The following is a 16519-nucleotide window of genomic DNA, read 5'->3' on the forward strand; positions in this document are numbered from 1 at the left end:
GGCTCTGCTGACACCTTGATTTTGAATTTCTAGTCTCCAGAACAGTGAGAGAATGAATTTCTGTTGTTCTAAACCACCTGTTTTGGTGTACTCTGTTAGAGCAGCCCTGCGGAACCAGTACAGGGTAATTGCAGGGTTGGTGGAGGAATGCTGGAAATCAGCAGATGACTCAAGGTCTTTCTTAGCCTTCTCTCAAGTCATAAGCTGTGGCTAGGAACCCCTGAGATCTGAAGATTAGCCAGAAATTTAGATAGATCCATCCCCAAATTATTATATAAGGCATGGAATATCCATCCCCAAATTATTATATAAGGCATGGAAAGGAATTCAATTTTCTATAGTTCAGTTTACATCTAACATTTTCAGAATTCATCTGTTATACAAAACGAAGTGTATTTTGGTTTTATTAGGCCAAAATTCCTGCTAGGAATTGGGTTGTGATTTTTTTGCCCAAAACATTTCATTTAACAGCCTACCTGGTGAATGGGGAGCAGTTGTGAGCTACAATGCTCTGTAAGACGGGAAATATTGCAGAAATGAGCAAGGACAAACTGGGGTATGGAGGAAAAACAGTCCTTTCTATTTTTTGTTCAGGGAAATTTTTTTTCAGGGAAATATTTAAAGCCTTAGGCATTGCAGTACCTTTCAAGTGAGGGATATGCATCTATTTATAATATTTTTCAGGGATCAGGAGAATGCACATAAAACCTTTGAAATTGTGTGTGAATAAACGTCTTTGTGAACATATGGCAAGGGAGTGTGATCCTGTTAAACACTTGCTGTGTTTGGCAGGAGCAGAGAGCTAGAATGCCTGCTCACTTAGTTCTTCCCACCCCCTCAGATGTGAGTCTTAGCAGGTGGGAGGATCTGGTGCATGCTTCCTGAGGTCCATGCATGAAGGACAAACTATAGCTGTAGCCAGTTTAGTCTAGTGCCAAAGCAATATCAGGACACAAGTAGAGGGTATGTTGCTTCGAGGGTGGAGCCTGGAAAATGTGTGGAAGATGCACGGTGCCCTTTTAGTCACTGAGGAAAACTGCATTGGTGTTTTACAGGGCTCTATGAGTAGCTATGGACTCTGCATTTCAGTTAGATGCCACATGCCCAGTCCAGCCTTCCTCCACACTCTCCTTGGCCTCTCCACCCTTGATAAACAGCTTTAAAACAAGTACAGCTTTAGGAACTGAAGTGCCTGTGGCCCAAAACCCACCCCCAAACCCGGGAAGGCTCTTGGGCACATGCTGTTTCTTTTGTACTGGATATTTCTCATACCTCTGCTGGCTCACCCTTCAAGGCTCCCTTGTATATGACCTTCAGGGATGACTCACTAACCATCGTGTTCTTTTTAGGGTCAGAATTTTGTGCATTTGTAGTAATTCACTTAATTTTATGGATCACCATTTTTAATACCTGTCCTCACCAGATTGTATGAGGCTCTTTTTTGTTCACTCTAGTTTTCCTAGAGCCTATAGAATGTTTGACCCATAGTAGGCATTTGATAAATATTGTTGAATCAATGGAAATTCAGTATCTTTCTACATGAATATTTGCTGCCTTATAGTTCATTCAAAAAGAAAGAAAAAGTAGAGGAGTGATATGGTGAAGGAAACTTTAAAAACATGTCTGCAGGGGTGCCCGGGTGGCTCAGCGGGTTAAAGCCTCTGCCTTCAGGTAGTGATCCTGGGATTGAGCCCCACCTTGGGCTCTCTGCTCAGCAGGGAGCCTGCTTCCCTTCCTCTCTCTCTGCCTACCTGTGATCTCTGTCTGTCAAATAAATAAGATCTTTTTAAAAATGTCTGCAGATTTCTCATTTTCAAAGAGTTACTTCACATTAAAAAAAAAAAGGAGGAAAGGAAAGAAGGAAAATAATTCAATGGAAAATGGGCAAAGGATAAAAGAAGTAATTAACAGAATTTCAGATAGCTAATAAATATACAAAAAGATGCTCACCTAGACTAGTAATCCTAGAAATGAAAATTAAAAACAATACTTTATAGCCTCAGATTGGCAAAAGTGCAAAATATTTATTAACATTTATTGTTAGCAAGGATTTAGGGAATAGGATGCTCTCATACACTGTTGGTAGTTCAAAACTGTGCAACCTATATGGAGAACATTGGTTGTATTTTTAAAATTTAAACTATGTCTACATTTATTATTTAATAGGGAAAATTTGGAAACCACTTGACCTCATACAATAGTGAAATGATTTAAAAAATTTAGTGCATTCCTGCCACAGAATTCCTTAGCTATAAATATTAACGGCAATGAAAATCTATGTAAAATATTTTTTTAAAAAGAGATTGTAGTGGCATGTGGGTGGCTCTGTCTTTGGGCATCTGACTTCTGGTCAGGTCAAGGTCCTGGAATCCTGGGATGGAGCCCCCCACAGGGCTTCCTGCTCAGTGGGAGGCCTGCTTCTCCTTCTCCCACTCCTCCTGCTTGTGTTCCCTCTCTCGATGTGTCTCTGTAAAATAAATCAATAAAATCATTTTTAAAACAAGGAGATTGCAAAACAATACATGTAATATGATCCCAACTAAGTAAAAATATATAAAAGCATATTCTCCGAAGGAAAAGATCTCACACTATGTATACTTATATATTTTTAGAGATTTTATTTATCTATTTGAGAAAGAGAGTAAGAGAGAGGACATGAGCAGGGAAAGGGAGAAAGAGAAGCAGACTCCCCACTGAGCTTGATCCCAGGACTCAGGGATCATGACCTGAGAGGAAGGCACACACTTAAACAACTGAGCCACCCAGGTGTCCTTATAATTATAATAATTATAAGGTCCTTTGAGAACTTTTCCCCTGAGGAACTAAGAATGGGATTTTAATTTTTACAATAACCTGTACTGCTATTTTTAAAACTTTATTTAAGTATGATTGACATAAACTACACGTATTGAAAGTATCCATTTAACATTGTATAAATCTGTGAAACCAACACCACAATTAAGAGAATATCTATCACCTCCAAAAGCTTCCTTATGTGTCTCTGTAGTCTGTCCTTCCTGCCTCTTCCTAAACTAACCGTCCCCTAGCAACCACTGAGCTACTTTGTCACTATAGACTAGTTTGCATTTTTTAGAATGCTATATAAATGTAATCTTACAGTACTACTCTTTTTTATTTCTGGCTTCTTTCAGCATAATTATTTTGAGATTCATCCATGTTGTCCCGTGTATCAATGGTTTGTTCATTTTTATTACTGAGTTGTATTCCATCGCATGGGTCTATCACAACTGATTTATCCATTTATCTTTCGATGGACATTTGGACTAGTTCTGGCTTTTGGCTATTACAAATAAAGGTGCCACGAACAGCCATTTATGTCTTTGTAAAAGACCTATGCTTTACCTCCACTAACTAGCAGTGGAATGGCATAAGTCAGGTGTATGTTTGGCATTTAATAAGTTGCCAAAACCTTCCCAAAATGGTTGTACCATTTTACATTCCCACGAGAGACGGAGTATGGAGTTGTGGGCACTAAATGAGTGGTCGCTTCACCAAGACCTTTGGTAATGACAGCAACCATCAGCTCACTGCACAGGTTCAATCAGCTTACCAGGCTAAAATGAGTCTGGTCCTTTTAAATCACAGATACCTTTGAGAATTTGATTAAGGTCATGGTCCATGCGGCGCACAGGACGACACACACACAAATGCCAGGCAGGAATCATCCACGTGGGAAATGACGATGGCTTGAACATTGTGACACTGTGACAGCGGGAGTTCGAACACATTGAGATGTTACCATTGTTGAGACTTGATAAGAGGAGAGAAGATAATGCCCAGGTTAGAATGATTAGGTGATGGCGGCGACCACACAGGGTAGGAGTAAGTCTAGAGGGAGGAAGAAGGGGTCATTTCTGGCTTTCTGCATGTGATGTGCCTAGGAGATACACGCCGTTCGCAACGTGGTTGTAACCCTGAACCTTGTGCAGGCGGAGATACAGATTTCTGTGCAACAACATACAGATTTAGCGGAAGTATAAGGAGCAGCTGCAATCACCACATGTAGCTAATAAATTCGTATCTTCCAAAGGAATCACTTCCACACCTGACTAAAACACGCCTAACTCGTCGGGAGCATCTACAAAACACCTACCAGAAGATGCGCAACACCACTAATCTTTCCGACGAAACCCCGCCCAGCTCAATTCTGCGCATGTGCCGGACGCATGCGCACGACCCTCCCTGCGGCCGCTCCTTTTTCTGGGAGTCTGGGCTCCTTCCCTATCGCCTGCCCCGCCCAGGCGGCTGCCCGTGACCTGCCTGGGCGCAGGGAACGGAAAGCCGGAAGGGGCAAGACGAGTTTGGTTCGCCATGGGGCTGTTTGGGAAAACCCAGGAGAAGCCGCCCAAAGAGCTGGTAAGGGCTACGGGGATGACAGAAGAGTCGGGGGATTTGCGTGGGGCGTAGTGGAGTTCGTAAGCGACTGGCCACACTCCCTCCCGGCTGGCCAGGTGCCGCTCGGCCCCCATTTCCGGGGCCTTCCACTCCACCGAGGGGCCAGAGGAGGAATCTCTAAGGAGGCGGCTGTGGCTAAAGAGAGCCTTGCTCCGTCAGCACTCCACAGAGTGGCCGAGAGCCGGATAAAGAGTTTCGGAGTCCCGGCCCCGGGCGCGGAGGTAGCCAGGCGGTTCTGGCCGCAGGAAAGCCTTTCCCCTGCGCGCGTTGGTACGTCCCGCCCGGAACCTTTCCCTGGCCGACGCCCCGCCCCAACGCCCGCCTCCGGACTGTTGGCGCACCTGCCGGTAGCCCGAGAGTCGACCCCAGGTTGCCCTGCCACCGCCGACCCTTCCCTCTAACCTCCTGTGTTAAATGGGAGGGTCTCCTTCCTTTTTCCTCTTTCCCTGCCCTACAACGTGATGTTGACTGCAGGCACGTTAATTATAGTAAGGACCCGACTGGTGGGAATGGTACTAAAGCTAACTCAGGACCTGGCTTCGAACTCCGGATCTACCTGTAAACTGAGATAATGGTGTAGTGTGTAGCGGTTCAGTGCCCCGCAGAGTCAGTTTTCCTGTTTGAATCCTGGTTCCCCAGCATTGTCCTCTAAGGAAAGTTCATTTCTCTGTGCCTTAGTCTTGTCGAGTAGAAATGATGAAAGTTTCACTTCAGAGTCATGGAAGATGAAAAAAAAAAAAAAACTGTAAAGTTTTGTTAAGTTTTTTGGTAGTGTTAGTTAGGGTTAATTCTTTATATATTCTGTACTCTGGCCACCCAACTGCAGCCCAGCCTCGTCAGCATTACCTGGCAGCTAGTTAGAAATCTGAGGCCCTGCCCAAGAGCTTTTTAACCATAATTAGAATTCTAACAAGATCTTCACTGATTTTTGTGAACGCTAAAGTTTGAGAAGCATTGCTTTACAACACCCAGTACAAATTTACCCATAATGAAGAAAAAAAACCCCGAAATCCTGTATTTAATGATCTCATCTGTGCAGCTTTTGCAGGCATGTTTTTATTTTTATTTTTTTAAAGATTTTATCTGTCAGAGAGAGAGAGGGAGAGAGCGAGCGAGCACAGGCAGACAGAATGGCAGGCAGAAGGAGAAGCAGGCTCCCTGACTAGAAAGGAGCCCGATGTGGGACTCGATCCCAGGACACTGGGATCTTGACCTGAGCGGAGGCAGCTGCTTAACCAGCTGAGCCACCCAGGCGTCCCTGCAGGCATGTTTTTAGAAAGCAATGTCCTACATCATGAAGTTGCTTACATATAATGTGTGTTAATGATGGTTATATTTGTTAACCATAGGTCCTAGAACACTACATCCTCTATAAATGTTAATTTCTGTAGGCAACTTACTCAGTTTTACTCCCTGGTAAAATAAAAATTGTGGAGCTGAAATGAGGTAGGAGCGTGTGATAATACTTTGTAAGCTGTAGAGCATTCTGCAGATGCACATTTTGTAGTGTGTGTGTGTATTCAAAGATGCTTGTTATTGTAGAAGTGTATTTTTGATGTTAGGGAAAGATTATTTTCCTCCAGTGTTTGACCTTAGCTTTGCCATTCCATAAAACAAGATTCTGGGAAAACTGTTCCATTACTGTTTAAACTGATCTCTTGTATATGTGTTTCTTGTATAACAGAGTATTTTTAAATGATAAATGTAATTGCTAAGAATATGTCAGAATACCTTCCAGTACGGCATCATACCTAGGAAAGTGAGTCAACAACCAGTACATTTTAGGGTTTATGCATGAGATTGTTTTATTTTTTTTTTATTTTTATTTTTTAAAGATTTTATTTATTTATTTGACAGAGAGAGATCACAAGTAGACAGAGAGGCAGGCAGAGAGAGAGAGAGGGAAGCAGGCTCCCTGCTGAGCAGAGAGCCCGATGCGGGCCTCGATCCCAGGACCCTGAGATCATGACCTGAGCCGAAGGCAGCGGCTTAACCCACTGAGCCACCCAGGCGCCCATGAGATTGTTTTATAAAATAATGCCTGTCAGGGAGCACCTGGTGGCACAGTCAGTTGGGATTCCAGCTTGGTTTCTGCTCAGGTTGTGATCTTGTGGGTCATGAAATCCAGCCTCATGCAGGACTCTGTTCTCTGTGTGGAGTTGTCTTGGGTTTCTCTGTGCTTGGGTTTCTCTCTCCCTCTACACTCTCATAAATAAATATATCTTTAAAAAAATATATATGCCTGCCAGTGGGATATCATACAGATGAAATAAACACTGAAGGAATGTATCATCTAGCAAGTAAGATAAGCATTTCAAGAACAAGTCTTGGTTGGGTACTATATAAACAGTTACAGGAGCTCAGAGGTTGGAGTGATCACCCCCAGACTGGGATGATCAGAAATGATTTGGCCGTTTACTATCATTTTTTCCACACATCACCTTCCTATGAATTGTTCTTGACTATTTATAGGATTTTTAGTATTATTTAATTGGTGGTCAAATATTCCTAAAGCCAAATGGTCTTAAGATGAACAGTGTTTCAAGGGATATAGCAGGGAAACATTATGGCTACTTAAGGAGCCTTACAGACTAAAGTTATTGCCCGCAGGCATCCCTGATGCATTGATGGAGACTTTTAAGTGGTGAAACTTGTTCTACCTTAAAGTGCCCATGTGATGAATAGATTGGGCCTGCTAAGGATGAAGGAGCCTTGTAATTTAGTTAGAAACCTGTGACTATGTTGGAATGGGAATCAAGAGGACATGAGATTGTGTTGGAAAGAGATTGTTCTGTTGGACTTAAGGTACTTCTGGAAAATTGTGCTATCCTTACACAGGGATTCCGCTGATTTACCCTTTGGCTAGAGTAGTATAGTCATAGCATCAGAATTCCTAAATCCTATGACTAACTTCTATCCTTAAACGAAGTCATGTCTCATGGTTGTGGGTTGTTGTCAGAAAAAAAGATAAGACAGGGAGATGGAGAATAAGAGAAGGGTTGATTTACTTAGTTCATACAATAAACATTTATTGAGATATTTTCGTGTGTATTGGGTGGATACCAGGTTTTCAAAGTAAGACACTGGATTACAACATCAAAGACTACCAAGTTTACTGGGGGAGACATGTGAATAAATCCTCTTATTTTAGAGTAAATAAGGGCAGTGGTGTAAGTGTATACAAGATCTGTGATGTCACAGTGGGGCAGTGATTAACTGTTCAATGCGGGGAAGAAGACCTGATCAGGGAGGGTTTCTAGATCTTATCACAAGATCAGATGGATGGATGATCAGGAAAGAGGGGGCATCCCAAGGAAAGTAAACTGCATGTGCAAGGCATGGAAGTGTGGAACATAGATTGGAGGAACCAGAAAGAACTCAGGTGTGGTTAGAGGATGAAATAACTGAATGGGATGCAGGGGGAACTGATGGCAGTGTCAAATATAAAATTGCAGAGGTAGATAAGCAAAGTCCTGTGAGTCGTACCCACTAGAGATGGGAGCATTCAGAATAGTGGTTTGGAGCAAGAATTGGAGGGAAGAGAATTAGGTATGGGAGTCAGTTTGTGGTCCAGGTGAGAGATGATGCTGGTCTTAACCAGTAGTGGAAATATGGGGATAGAGAGGATGGATTTTAGATGGATTTTAGAAATATTTAGGATGTGGTCGGAATTTACTGATCTACTGGGTTTGGAATAAGAGTGCAAAGCTGATTCTTAAGGGTTGAGTGGAGGTGAGGTTAAACAGCAACCTGTTATTCCCCTCAGTTTGGTACCATGAACTGAAAATAGGAGAATTCAGGAAAACAGCAGGTTTGATGGGATACTGATGGTGGAGGGGAAGGAACCACAGTGTCCATTTTGGAGAGAATTCAGGAGATCAAGGAAAACAGAGAAAAGGTTATCCTGGGAGAATATTTTTCTACTTGTGTCCACTCAGCAAAATTGTAAGCTTCTTGAGAGCAAGTATCATGTTATCATTCACTGAGTCAGCATAGTGTTGAATTCCCTTAGCAAGAGCAAGGTGCCTATCAGATATTTGCTTGATGAGCAGAAGTAGAGGTAATGAGAGAACAGTTACATATTTGAAGTACATCCCACTTGTCCTTTTGTATATCTATCTGACAGTGATCACAGTAGGCACATTTTGACCTAAGTTCAGTTATTTGTTCCTTTTGGTGAATTTCTAGTTATATGTATGTTTTAAATCTTGAAGAATACACAGAATCCCAGTTTACAGACATCACCTTTAGGAAGAGGTGCTAGGAAGCTAAGGGTCAAAAGTAGGGGGGAGATATATATATATATAGTTTTAGTTTGCTCAGGCTGCTGTAACAAAATACTATTGACTACACTAGGTAGCTTACACCCAATAGAAACTTATTTCTCACAGTTCTGTAAACTAAGAAGTCCTAAGACCAAGGTACCCAGCGATTCAGTGTCTGGTGAGGACATGATTCTAAATTATAGATGGCTGTCTTTTCACTGTGTCTTCATGGCGGAAGGACGAATCAAGCTTTCTGGGGTTGGCTTTTGTAAGGTCACTAAACTCATTCATGAGGGTTTGGCACTCATGACCCAGTCACTTCCATAAGGCCCGGCATCCAAACACTATCACATTGGGGATTAAGTTTTATTTATTTATTTATTTAAAGATTTTATTTATTTATTTGACAGAGAGAGATTACATGTAGGCAGAGAGACAGGCAGAGAGAGAGAGGAGGAAGCAGGCTCCCTGCTGAGCAGAGAGCCCGATGTGGGACTCAATCCCAGGACTCTGGGATCATGACCTGAGCCGAAGGCAGCGGCTTAACCCACTGAGCCACCCAGGCACCCGGGGATTAAGTTTTAACATAGGAATTTGGGGGAGACATAAACATTCTGTCTGTAGCAGTGTGATTAGAATCTCCTAGCCTGGGACCTGGAATCAGCCATTTCTCTAAGGAGCACTGGTTTCTTTTAGAGGGAATGGTATTTAGAAAACAAAATTTAGGTTGTCATGGTACTTAATGCTACTGGAATGTTCTTGCTTCTAGGCCTTTTAATTGGAGAGAACTAAGAAATCATCCTTTAAAAAACACATGAGGTGATTAGAGACTAGGCTGTTTGAAACCAGCCCTTCTGCCAAATATAACTAGAAGAGCTAGATAAAAAGCCTAACTATTTGTAATCACTTAAAATTATTAAAGCAGTGAAGAATTACAAAATCAAAATCCCAGAAAAAAAGGAAAGCTCGATTACATGAGCCCAGTCATTTGGGACCACTGTCCCACTAAAGAGATCCTCTAATTCCTAATGCAGTGGTTAAGAAACTGAGGATTTGAGGAGTTCTTCACAGACCCTATGGTTAGATATAGTTCAAAGGTTAGAGTTCAGGGCATACCAGTGATAATACTATTCAGGTAAATTCCCAAGGCTTTTGGTTGGGTCTCTGAGAAGGGTACACTTGAGCAGTGGCAGTGAGCTGGGAGTAAAATGGCTTTCACAAAGACTGAAGTCCGGTTTCACATCTCTGGTTGCATTCATTAAATTTAATTAAAAACCAATTGCCAGTGCCCTTAGGCTAGGTGTTTGCCAAAAGCAAATGTAAGTCTTCTCTGGAAGGAGATAACATTATCCAGAGACAAATTATCCTGTGGATTTTTCATATAGTGTGCAGAATTCAGGAAAAAAAATTGACTCATAGGAAATCTCTATTCTGAATATGTCTTTATATATTCTGGATACCAACTTTTTATAAATGCTTTTTATTTGTAACCATTTATGTGGTGAGATCTCCAAATTTGTGGTCTTTTTCCTTTCTTTAAATAGTGTCTTATGATGAATAAAAATTCTTAATTTCAACATAGTTAAAAATATCAGTCTTTTACACTTACTGATTTTTTTTTTTTTTTAAGATTTACTTATTTGTCAGAGTGAGAGAGTGCACGCACACGCGAGCGTGCCGTCATGAGGGAGCAAGCACAAGCAGGGGAAGTGGCAGGCAGAAGAAGAAGCAGGCTCCCCTCTGAGCAGAGAGCCTGATGTGGGACTCCATCCCAGGACCTTGGGATCATAACCTGAGCCAAAGGCAGATGCTTACCCAACTGAGCCACCCATCGGTCCCTGATTTTTGCTGCTTATTTAAGAAACCCTTTCCTAAATCTAAAATCATAAAAGGTACTCTTCTGTACTGTCTTTTTAGAGTAACACAGTTTTGTACTCTGTACTTGTATTTAAATTATCAGTCCTTCTGGAATTAATTTCAGTGACGGATGGTAACAGAAATTCAATAATCTTGTTTTTCATTTATTTGGCTTACTGTTCATCTCCACACTGTTATTGGAAAATGCCCTCTTATTTCCTGTGCCCAGTTTGCTTGGCATGTCATAGACTCTATGAATGAACTTGTATAAAGTGTTTTCTTGATAGTGTGAAACTCTGTAGATTCCTTTTGGTTTTCATAGCATATTGTCTACTTTACAGATGTATTTGTTTAATACTGTGTTCATTTTTAAATTTTCACCTTTACTTATCGATTACATATACTTTTCATTTATTATTAAAATAATACCGGGACTAAAACGTTAATTTCCTTTTTTTTTTTTTTTTTTTAAGATTTTATTTATTTATTTGACAGAGAGAAATCACAAGTAGGTAGAGAGGCAGGCAGAGAGAGAGAGAGGAGGAAGCAGGCTCCCTGCCAAGCAGAGAGCCCGATGCGGGACTCGATCCCAGGACCCTGAGATCATGACCTGAGCCGAAGGCAGCGGCTTAACCACTGAGCCACCCAGGCGCCCCCGTTAATTTCCTTTTTATCTATTTTCAATTTCCCGTTTTTGTAGTGATCTTTACAGTTCTAAGATTTGTTTGATACATTTTCTTGAGCTGTTTGTCTTGGACTAATAGAACATTACCCTAATAGAACATTAGAATCACCTAGAGAGTTTAAGTCTATCATTTGGGCTCTACTACTAGCCCAGTTAAGTTGGTATTAAAGTTGCCCAGGTGACTTCTATATACAGTCAGGTGGAGAACCACGGGTATGGCTGGATAATTTTGGTTGTTCCCATTTCTCCCTAGGTATATTTTTGTTTTGCAAAGTCTTTTTTGATTTTTAAAGTTATTTCTTTTCTTTTTAACAAGATTTTGTGAAACTTTGACATTCAAAAACATATAAAGTTTCTTTAGATTTTTCATTGTTACTAATCGCTGAAATTTTATGCCCCTTCACAATGCATATTCCATGCAATTGAATTCAACATAAGTTATTGAGCATCTGCTTTGTGCCAGACATTGTGCAATGGCTAAATGAATAAGAAAAGCTCTTTGACCTTTTGACTTTTGACAGTCTAAGTAATTATAATATACAATTTTATACAAGTATATAATATACAAAATATACAGATGTATATATATATACAAGTTCAGAAAACATGTTCTTTAACTATTTTTCTGACTATTGCTAACATTTGGGGAAAGAAATATTTTCTGATGGTCATTTGAAATTGTTCTATCCATTAGTTGCCGCCGCCGCCTTCTTCTTTTTTAAAGATCTTATTTAGTTGTCAGAGAGCACTTGCAGTGGAAGCAGCAAGCAGAGGGAGAAACACGCTTCCCACAGAGCAAGAAGCCCAATGTGGGACTTGATCTCAGGATCCTCGGATCTTGAGCTGAAGACCGACACAGCTGACTAAGCCACCCATGTGTCCCTAGTTACCACCTTCTACGTAGTTATTAAATTGTTCCAATTCACTCCTCAGGGCTTCTAGTTATCAAAATACTTCAAGTATAAATTTAGGGTATAATTTATTAAGCTGTTATTAAAATGAAAATTGAGCTTAATCAGCATTATCTGCAAGATTTGAATTTAGACCATTTAAAAATGAGTTTGTTTCAGTTAATTATTTAAAAAAAAATCTACTTTCAGGGGTGCCTGGGTGGCTCAGTCATTAAGTGTCTGCCTTTGGCTCAGGTTATGATCCCAGGGCTCTAGGATCGAGCCCCACATTGGGCTCCCTGCGAGCCTGCTTCTCCGTCTCCCACTCCCCCTGCTTATGTTTCCTCTCTTGCTGTGTCTCTTTTCTCTGTCAAATGAATAAATAAAAATTTTTTTTTTAATCTACTTTCAGTCCACAAGAGCCAAAATATGGAAAGAGCCTAGGTGTCCATCAAAGATGAATGGTTAAAGAAGAAGTGGTATATATACATAATGGAATATTATGCAGTCAACAAAAATGAAATTTCACCATTTGCAACAACAGAGATGGAACTAGAGGGTATTATGCTAAGCAATATAAGTCATTTGGAGAAAGACAATTATCATATCTTACTGATAAGAGGAATTTTAGAAATAAGACAGAGAATCATCGGGCAAGGGGAAAAATAAGACAAAAGGAGAGGGAGACAAACCATAAGAGACTCTTAACCTAAGGAAAAAACTGAGGGTTGCTGGAGTGAGGGATGTGGGAGGAATGGGGTACCTGGGTGATGAACAGTGGAGAGGGTTTGTGCTGTGGTAGTTGTGAATTGTATAAGACTGATGAATCATAGACCTGTACCCCTGAAACAATAAATTATATGTTAATTTTTAAATATCTACTTTCATGTATATAGTTGAGTATATTTATGTGGGTCAAATTCTAGGACTCCATTCTGTTCTACTGATCTGTGTGTCTGTTCCTTGGCTGATACTATTCTGTTGAGTACTGTACCTTTTATAGTAAGTCTTGAAGTTTGATAGTGGGGAATCCCTCAGCTTTGTTTTTCTTCACTGTTATGTTGGTTATTCTTGGTCATTTGTCTTTACATATAGATTTTAGAATTTCTTTGTTGATATCTACAATTATGGATAGTGGTAATTTTGATTGGGATTGCATTGAATCTGCAGAGCTCGAGAATTGATGCCTTAATGTTGAGTCTTCCAGTCCATGAACATGGACTGGTCTCTCCATTTATATCTTCTTTGATTTCTTTCATCAGCAATTTATAGTTTTCCAGTAGATCTTATCTATACATATTGTTTGATTTATACTTGATTGGGTTTTTTGTTTGGTTGGTGCTGTTGTAAAGGCCCCCCCCCCAACCAAATTTCAGATTCTAGTTATTACTGGTATATTGGAAAACAGTCAACTTTCATATATTTACATTCTGTCTTACAAATTTGCTATACTTTTTAGTACTGGGAGGTTTCTTTTTTTTTTTATATTAATGATTCTTAGGGATTTTTTTCCCCCATAGAAAACAGTGTCCTCTGTTTAAAAAAAAAAAAAAAAAAAAAGGCTGTTTAGTTGCTTTCTTCCCAATCTGTATGCCTTTTATTTCTTTTGCATGTCTTACTGTATTAGTGGGGACTTCACTACAATGTTGAATAGGAGTAGAGGCTTTGTTCCAACCTTAGGGTGAAAGCTTCTAATTTTCTACCATTACTTATGATGTTAGGTGTAATTGGAGGGGCTGCAATTTTTTTTTTTTTTTTTTTTTTTAAGATTTATTTAGAGAGCAAGCACAGTGGGAGGGGCAGAGGGAGAGAGAGTCTTAGGCAGACTTCATGCTAAGGACAGAGCCTGATGCAGGACTTTATCTTATGACTGATATGATCTGAGCCAGAACCAAGTATACTTAACTGACTGTGCCACCCAGGTTCCCTGGGGGTTGTGATTTTTTAAATTATTATTAAATTGAGGGGGTTTTCCTTCATTCAGGTTTGCTGTGAGGTTTTATTGTGAGTAGGTGTTGGATCTTGTCAGATTTTCTTTGTCAATTCTTATGACAAAGAAATAAGAATTGTGTGGTGGATTACAGTGATTGATTGTTGAATTTTATTTTATTTTATTTATTTATTTATTTATTTATTTGACAGAGAGACATCACAAGTAGGCAGAGAGGCAGGCAGAGAGAGAGAGAGAGGAGGAAGCAGGCTCCCTGCTGAGCAGAGAGCCCGATGCGGGACTCGATCCCAGGACCCTGAGATCATGACCCGAGCCGAAGGCAGCAGCTTAACCCACTGAGCCACCCAGGCGCCCGATTGTTGAATTTTAAACCAGCCTTCCATACCTGGAATAAATTGTACTTGGTTATTATAAACTAAGGTTTATAATTATTTTTATATATTTTTGTATTCAATTTGCTAACATTTTGTAGAGGGCTTTTACATCTGTGTTCATGAACAATACTAACTACTCTGTACTTTTCCTTTCTTGTAATGTCTTTGGGTTTGGTATTAGGATAATGCTGGTCTCCTAGAAATGAGTTAATAAGCTCCCTCCTCAGTGGAGAGCCTGCTTCTCCCTCTCTCTCTGCCTGCAGCTCTGCCTACTTATGCACGCTCTCTATCAAATAAATAAATAAAATCTTTAAAAAAGAAGTGTTCCCACATACTTTTCTTGAAGATTTTATTTTGAAATTTGTTACCACTTTTTTCTTAAATGTTTGAGTACCTGTTTTCAATTTTTGGGAGTATATACCTAAGAGTAGAATTTTTGGATCATATGGTAATTCTTTTTTTTTCTTTTTTCTTTTTTTTAAGATTTTATTTATTTATTTGACAGACAGAGATCACAAGTAGGCAGAGAGGCAGCAGAGAGAGGAAGGGAAGCAGGCTCCTGGCTGAGCAGAGAGCCTGACTCAGAGCTTGATCCCAGGACCCTGGGATCATGACCTGAGCTGAAGGCAGAGACTTTAACCCAATGAGCCACCTAGTGCCCCTCATAAGGTAATTCTTTATTTACCTTCTTAAGAAACTCCAAAACTGTTTTTAACAGTGACTTCACCATTTTACATTCCCACCAGCAACATAAAATAGTACCTGTTTCTCTACATCCTTGCCAACAATGTTTTTTGTTTTTGTTTTGATAGCCCAGTTGCTGGGGGGTGAGGTAGTATCTCATGGTTTTGACTTGTAGTTCTTTAATGACCAATGAAGTAGAATATCTTTTCATGTGCTTCCAGACCATTGGTCTTTTTTGAAGAAATGTTTATGTCCTTGCACGATTTTTAATTAGGCTGACTTTGTTGTCGAGTTGTCAGAGTTCATTACATATAATAAGCTCTTATCAGATACATGATTTGCAAATATTTTCTCCAAATTTATAGTTATCTTTTTACGTTCTTGATAATCTTTACACAGTTGTTTTTAAATTTTTTTTTAAATAGATTTTTTTGAGAGAGAGGCAGACTTCCCACTGAGCACAGAGCCTGACACAGGGCTCCATCTGGGGACTCTGAGATCTTTACCTGAGCCTAAACCAAGAGTGGAGGCTTAACCAACTGAGCCACCAGGTCCCCCAGTTGTTTTTAATTTTAACAAGGTTCAGTTTATGTATTTTTTCTGTTTTTATTCATGCTTTTGGGACATTTCTAATTATCCATTGCTAAATCTGATACTTTGAGAGTTTTATAGATTTAGCTAGGTCTTTGACTCATGTAACTGGACTCCATATACTGGAGGTAGGAGTACAGCTTGCTTTTTTTTATTTTATTTTTTTAAGATTTTATTTATTAGAGAGAAACAGAGAATGAGCGGGGAGTAAGGGGGAGAGGAAGAAACAGACTACCTGCTGAGCGGAGCGCCTGACATGGGGCTCAATCCCAGGATCCTGAGATCATGACAAGAGCCGAAGGCAGACACTTAACTGACTGAGCCACCCAGGCGCCCACAGCTTGCTTTTTTTTTTTTTTTTAAGATTTTATTTATTTATTTGACAGAAATCACAAGCAGGCAGAGAGGCAGGCAGAGAGAGAGAGAGGAGGAAGCAGGCTCCCCGCTGAGCAGAGACCTGATGCGGGACTCGATCCCAGGACCCTGAGATCATGACCTGAGCCGAAGGCAGCGGCTTAACCCACTGAGCCACCCAGGCGCCCCCACAGCTTGCTTTTAATTAGTGTTTGCATGGTATATTTCTGTATGCCTTAACCTTTTAATTTTAGTCTTTATATTTAAGTGGGTATTTGGTAGGCAACATATAGTTGGGTCTTGATTTTAATTTTTCCTTCCCCCACTCTGGCACACCATCTTTTAGTTGGTTTATTTAGACTCTTCACATTTAAAACTACTATTGATATAGCTGCATCAACATCTACAGTGTTGTAACTGGTGTCTATTATACTTTGTTAGTTTTTCCCATC

The 16519-nt window shown here is 40.3% G+C and overlaps 1 protein-coding gene and 1 long non-coding RNA gene across 3 annotated transcripts in view; one reads left to right on the forward strand and one right to left on the reverse strand.

Moving 5' to 3' along the window:
* Positions 1-2004: 2004 nt before the first annotated feature.
* Positions 2005-4196, reverse strand: LOC309870927. The gene is made up of 3 exons (XR_014314872.1): positions 4115-4196; positions 3572-3771; positions 2005-2467 (listed from the first exon to the last, which is right to left on the reverse strand). It is a non-coding gene; the product is annotated as an uncharacterized lncRNA (long non-coding RNA).
* LOC309870915 (charged multivesicular body protein 3) overlaps positions 4168-16519 on the forward strand; it is a 49360-nt gene continuing 37008 nt past the window's right edge. Inside the window, exon 1 of one of the 2 annotated variants that reach the window (XM_082743517.1) lies at positions 4168-4377. In XM_082743517.1, the coding sequence (XP_082599643.1) occupies positions 4333-4377 (45 nt within the window). In that variant the 5' untranslated portion in view covers positions 4168-4332. The remainder of the gene's footprint in view (positions 4378-16519) is intronic. The other variant, XM_082743516.1, reaches the window with a different exon arrangement.

Source organism: Mustela nivalis (genome assembly GCF_964662115.1).
Source record: "Mustela nivalis genome assembly, chromosome: 8".
Lineage (NCBI taxonomy): Eukaryota > Metazoa > Chordata > Mammalia > Carnivora > Mustelidae > Mustela > Mustela nivalis.